Source organism: Leptomonas pyrrhocoris (genome assembly GCF_001293395.1).
Source record: "Leptomonas pyrrhocoris isolate H10 chromosome Unknown, whole genome shotgun sequence".
Taxonomy (NCBI): Eukaryota; Euglenozoa; class Kinetoplastea; order Trypanosomatida; family Trypanosomatidae; genus Leptomonas; species Leptomonas pyrrhocoris.
The window spans coordinates 975,316-981,662 of record NW_015438359.1 but is presented as its reverse complement, the minus strand read 5'-3'; the positions used below and the strand labels follow the sequence as shown (position 1 = coordinate 981,662).

At 50.5% G+C, this 6,347-nt stretch overlaps 1 protein-coding gene across 1 annotated transcript; it reads right to left on the bottom strand.

Moving 5' to 3' along the window:
• Positions 1-207: 207 nt before the first annotated feature.
• On the bottom strand, positions 208-4,125 carry ABB37_02135 (putative RNA-binding protein; the record flags this gene model as incomplete). Its single annotated transcript, XM_015798952.1, has 1 exon — positions 208-4,125. Exon 1 carries the CDS (start codon positions 2,029-2,031, stop codon positions 208-210), a length of 1,824 nt encoding a protein of 607 aa, XP_015662430.1. The 5' UTR covers positions 2,032-4,125.
• Positions 4,126-6,347: the final 2,222 nt, after the last annotated feature.

Sequence of the window (6,347 nt, the reverse complement as noted above, 5' to 3'; positions counted from 1 at the left end):
GATGTCTCACGAGCCCGCTTCTCCTTCACACTTTCGCCACAATGAAAATGCGCTGGGGGACACATAAGGGAAACCCATCAAATCCCCAGCGTCGGCGCCTTCCATCTCGCTCTCCCTCGCGCTGTCAAGGACAGCACATTTAATTATTTATTATTTACATATGTGTATATGAGAGTGAGATAGCGAGAGAGAGGGAGACAGAGGCGTTTACATCTGGCGCAGCACCTGGAATGGCATTACGTAGTTCGCTGATACCCCGTTCGGCGTCATGGAGGCCGTCAGCGTAGGCGAAGAGGGCATCGGCACAAACGTTGGCTGCGGCATCATCGACGCACCCGCGCCGTTCGGCACCGTGAAGTACATCATCGAACCCGGCAGCTGCCCGACAGCCGCCTTGGCCATGGGAACCGCCGTTATGGGTGGCACGCCTTGCAGCGATGCGGGCTGCGGCCCATTGACCGCCGCCGCCGCCAAGCCGTTGACGCCGTTCGCGGGCGGCAGTGGGTAGTACATGAAGGCGGGACTGCCGTCCGCCCCTGTAGTCGTCATGATGGCCACCTGGCCCGAAGGCGGAGAAGAACTGGTCAAGTGCGGCGGCGAGAACGGCGGGGACAGCTGCTGCTGCTGCTGCTGGTACGCAATCTGGTACGGCGAGGTCACGCTGGCGTACGCAGGAACGTTCTGCTGCTGAGCCTGCAGGATCATGGGGGCCGTATTCGCGCTTACGGGTGCCACGCGCGGCGCGTTGGGTGAGACGGAGCCGGCACTTTCGGTCGAGTGCGACGACAGCAGCGGCGGCGAGAGCGCCACGGAGATGGGGGACAGCACCGCGGTTTTCGGCGGCGCTGCAGCAGGCCCACCAGCACTCAGAGACCCGGTGACGGGTGTGCCGACCGCGCCGAAGCCGCCATCGGCACCCAGGCTGCAGTTGACAGGGCTGACGATGCTCGCGTGGGTAGCCGCGGTGCCCATGTGCATCGGCGCGGCGGCGGCTGCCGTGGTGATGGGTGGTGGCGGCGTGGAGACAGACGGCATCACCGCCATGTATTGATAACACGCGTTCATGTCAAAAGGGATGGCCGCGATGGGGTTCGCAATGACGTCGACGGGCGATGTCAGCAACGTCGCGCCAGCCGGGATGGCGGTATACGGAGGCGTGGGCAGACCCCCCTGCATGCCGGGGCTCGACGTCGCCGCCACACCCGCCGGCGAAACCCCGCGACGAACGTTCATGCTGTTGTTGCTGTTCAGGATCGCGTTGTTGCGACCGTTGCGGTGTGCGCTGGTGCCGCCGCGGCCGTCGCGCGGCTCATTGCGGTGCAGGTGGTAGTGCGAGGGGGGCGGGAGCGTCGTCCTGGCAGCGGAGCCCTCATCGCCGAGTGGCTGCGGAGTGGCGTGGGAGTCCGCCAGCCGGGCCTGCACCGCGCGGCCCTGCAGAAAGCTGCCGTTCAGGCCGCGGATGGCCGCGGCGGCGCTCTCCATGCTGTAGTACAGCGCGAAGCCGTAGGCCTTCGTCGGGGAGTTGCGGTTGTCCACGCACAGCTTCGCCGCCTCCACGCGGCCAAACTGCATGCAGAGGTGGCGGAACTCCTCGGAGCGGAAGGCGGGCGGGATGCCGGAGATGTACACGTTGCGGCGCACGTTTTGGTTCTTGTTGATGTCCTCGTCATCGGTAACTTCGACCGGCGGAGACGGGGAGCGAGTCTGCGGTGGGATCGACTTGCCAGCTGAGGCGGCGAGCGACGGCGTGGGAGAGGTGGGTGCGGCCATGACAGCAGCAGCCGTAACGGCGGTTGTGGCGGTCGCCGTCGTCGTCTTTGTCGACGGTGGAGGCTGGTGTTCACTCATGCCGTGTCCCACTGAGGCGGTGGCGTTGTGCAACGCATCGGTGAGGGGCCGAGAGAGGTGGTCGCCGTGGCTCCCGCTCACATGTGGCGCGACGTCGGTATGGCTTAAGGAGTTACTCTCCGCCGAAGGCAAGGGGAGGATGAAGTCGTGCTCTGACGTCTTCAGCGCCGGCGCAGCAGACATGATGACGCAAGGGGAAAAGGAAACAGGTGGGAGTGAGGAAAGATATTGTTTTTTAAGCTGCAAACAGAAACACGCGCACACGCATACGCACTCGGGGCGAGAGCAGGAGCGCGACAGAAAGAACACGAGAAAGAGAAACGAAAGAAGAAAAAATGAAAAGTACTTGAAAAAGAATAAGGGAGAAGCGCTCTGGTGGGAGAAGGCAGCAAAAAGAGGAATAAAAGAAAAAGGGTTTGAATGCGGTGAATGAATGAAATGCAAGAGTTTTTGTTTGCTTTGTTTTGCGGTGGTGCCTAAAACGAGAGATACGGAGTTGCGCCTCTGGAAAGGAAAACAGAAGAGGACGGAAGCTCTGTAATAATAATAATAAAACGAATACTTAAAAGCACACACGCACGCAACGAGAGATGTGAGGGACAGAAGAGAACAGAAGAGAGAGAGAGGAAAAAAGGCAACGACACTGGGGGAGCAACAACAGACAAAGCGTGTGTATACGCGCTAAACCGCGCCAATAATAACAATAAAATAATAATAACTACACACAACCCAAAAAGAACAAACAAAAAAGTGTCGTTTCCTTCTTTCCTAGTTAAACCAATAGAAAGCACGCAAAGAGTGACCACAAGGGTATGTATATATACAGCTCAAATCAGCCTTTACGGACACTTTAAAGGAGAAACAGCAAAGCAATGACGTGGGATCAATGTATATATATATATATATATATATATTAACGCACCTTCGTTTTATGTGCGGGTTTAATATACTTTCTTCGAAAGAGAGAAAGAGAAAACGAGAGATTCAATGTCTTCTTTTGTATAAAAAAAAACAGAGAGAAAAGAAGAAAAGCTCACACGGGAGTGGTCGGAAACGGAGAAGCAACACTATAAGGAGCGGTGGGTCTTTAAGATCGTACCCACGGCGGAGAGGTAAGAAGAAGACCAAGAACAAAAAGAGAAAAAACAAACAGGTAGCGCGTCTATGAAACCACCAAGATTTAGATCAGTGAAGAAATAAAGAAATGAAAAGCGGCGTTAGAATCAGACTTATTTTCTTTTCTTTGTATGTGTGTGCGTGTGTGTGTGTGTGTCAAGTTAAGCGTAGTGAGGAAGCTCATAAGCAGTTCTTTGCCCTTTTTTGTTGTTTCTTTGCGGCTAAGGTGAACAGAAGACGGGAATCGGGATAAAAGGGAGAACAATCCCTGATCTCCACGACACACAAAACGAGATTACAACGCAAGTTAAATAAAAAATAAAAGAAAGGGAATTACCTTCCGCTTGGTAGAAAGCGAGAAGGAGAGGAAGTAAAGGGAGAAGAAAGAAAACAAAGTAATAAAAAAAGAACGTGGTAGCAAAGTCCTTACTTCGACGAAAATACCAAAAAAAAAGTAACAATAGTAATAGTAATAACGCAAGGTAAGAAAACAGGAAGGTATAATGACTATTCCAGAAAAAAAAAGAGGCGAAGAACAAAGTAGAGAATCAAAAAAAAAAAATAACAATAACACAAGTAACAATAAAGGTGATAACTTAATACCAAGAAGATAGTTTCGAGGAGAACGCGAGGAGAAGGAGGTATAGCAAAAGAATGAAGGAGCAATAAACAGCCGTTAGAGAAAGGAAAACAGTTTTCGCAACGCACCACGGTAGATCGTGATCCAAAAACCTGCTTGTCTTTGACTTTCTGATTTAGTCGCTGCTTTTATTCTTTCTTTGGAGTTTTTTGCGGAGTTTTACAACGCTGTCACCACTCACAGTGCAGTACTGCGCTGGCGTGGTGCGCTTAGGACAATCTATACTCACACAGACGGAGAACGACGGAGAGAGAGAGAACACTGAGACGGGTATTCACAACAGGCAGCAGCAAAAAAAGTCAACAGGCAGGTCTCAATGGCGCAAGTGCGGAAGGCGGTGACGGCAGAAACGATGACGATCTTGAATGCACAAATATCAAAGAATAGGTGCAGCGTAGTTGGTGGAATTTGAAGAACTGAACAGGGGGTAAAAGGAATCAAAAATGGTAGAGAAAGAGAAGGCGAAAGGAAGAAAAACAAACAAAAACCTGTAGAGAAGGAATAACACCAAAACAGAATCTTTTCGTTGAGGTGCAGCGTTAATCGCGGAAGGGCAGGGGAGAGAGATTTGTGTGTGTGTGTGTGTGTGTGTTATGGAGAGAGAAAGAGAGGAAGAGAGGCGGAGAAAGACGACGTGTTTTGCAGAGGTGCTACAAGCGTGTCACTGGCACGTGTCTCAATAGCAACAACAACAACAACAAAAGCACGTAAGAGAGGAATGGCTACACCGACGTGCACACACACACACACACACACACACACACACACACCTGCGCGAAAAGTAACGGAGCGCTTCTGATGACGATGTCAACGTTCAACGTTGCGGCATTTCAATGTACCTCTTCTTTTTGAAGAAGGAAAGCGTAGCAAGTGCGCCGATTCAGCAGGTCATGTACCCCTCCGAGGGGAAAAAGAGGTACTCTCCGTACTCTGCGTAAACGCGCTGTTGCCGCTGCATTCCTTTTTCTCCTCACGATTCTGACCACCTCCTTTCTGGTGTGTGGGTGTGGGTGCGCGTGTATATAATAGTTATTATTTTTTGAAAGTTTGGCTTCGTTTGCAGTCAGCTGTTTGCGAGAAGGCTTTAGCTAATAGGAAGGAACATGAAACGATGATTCACTTCTTCTTCTCCTTTTTCTTATTCAAGCTCCCCCCCCCTTCATCGCTCCGTTCACACCGACAAACGGTGGTGGCGTACGTAATCCGCTGAGTTAGTGTGAGAGAGGGTGAGACGGATACCTGACAAGCAGCTCAATGTGCGTTGCTTCTCTGCTGCGGAGGCATTGGTGCGAAAGCTCGCTCTACAAAAAAAAAAGAGGGGTAAGATCAAACATGTACCAATATTGGAGCTGCTCATCGTATCTACCTCCGACTCTCATTTCTTTTCGTTTTCTCTCATGTCCCCAACTACCCTTTTCTAACAGAGGCACCAAGGACGCCGCACGGTGAGCAATGCAAAAAAAAAAAGCGCGACAACATGCTCTTCTCTTGCTTGCAGTTCCACACGCTCTCCTCCCTTCGAACCGTCCGACCGTTATTAATATTATTATTATGGAGAGGAAACTGAGGGAGTGAAGTGAGAGGAAGACGCGCACACGCACACTTGCCATGGTCTTTCCTCTCAACAAAGGGAAAACGGAGTGAAAACTTCGAAAAAAAAAAGAGATCAAGAAGTGGCGAAACATACAGTTCATAAAGAAAATTAAAAAATCAGTGTTTTCATGAACCAGCCGCGGAACAGGCGTTAAAAACAAAAGGAAAAAACAAAATAATGATAATACGTTGAAAGAAGTAAAATAAAGAAGGTTAGGGAATCTGACGGAATAAAGATATGTGTGTGTGTGTGTGTGTGTGCACCACGTGACAAGCACACTCACAGGGTCGATTGACTAGCAATCGTGCTAAACCATCGGTTTACCCACGTCTCATCATTTCATCTCAGTTTCGTGAACCGTTGAGATACGGATGAAACACAGCTCAGAAAAACAAAAACGAAAAGAAACACACACACGCACACACACATATATATCTAAACAATCAAATGATAAACAGATCATGGAAAGTAGAATAAAGGAAAATGAAAGCAGCTCTACACCTACGAATGGCGCGCAGCTTTTCGAGGACGTTCGGGCAACTGCACCTCACGTACAGCGGCATAGAAAACAAAAGTAATAAAACCAATGGGTTAGGGAAATAGCACACATCTATATATATATATATATATATATATATATATGTATATATACATGTGTGTGTGTGTGTGTGTATGTGTGTGGTTAAGTTGCGTGTCTCGGGCGTCGACCGAAGGAAGCACAAGAGAGCCCGAGAGCACATATAAAGAACGTAGCACAGAAAAAAAGGACAAGAAGAAATGCTCTGCTGGAGAGCCGCTGTGCAGCGGTGAAAAGAACGTTTGAAACCCACAACACGGGAAAGGGACAACGTAGTTCCATCCTTCACTTAAACAGAGGGGAGAGGGGGGGGGGGGGCTGGAGAGAGAGAAAAAATGAAAGAGTACGAAGAGGACTCCTTGATTACAGTCCTCCTCTCCCAACCCCAGCATATCCTACCATCCCCTCCTCTGCCCCACGACACATACGCACATCGTTCATTTTTTGCCACTTTGCTTCACGTTCCGGCGAGGTGTCCCTTTTTTGCTGATGCGAGCCCTGTGTTGCCGCTTCGCGTGGCCGCTTTCCTCCGCTTCTCCCGCCAGTGAGGCGCAGCGGCATCTTCCGCGTCT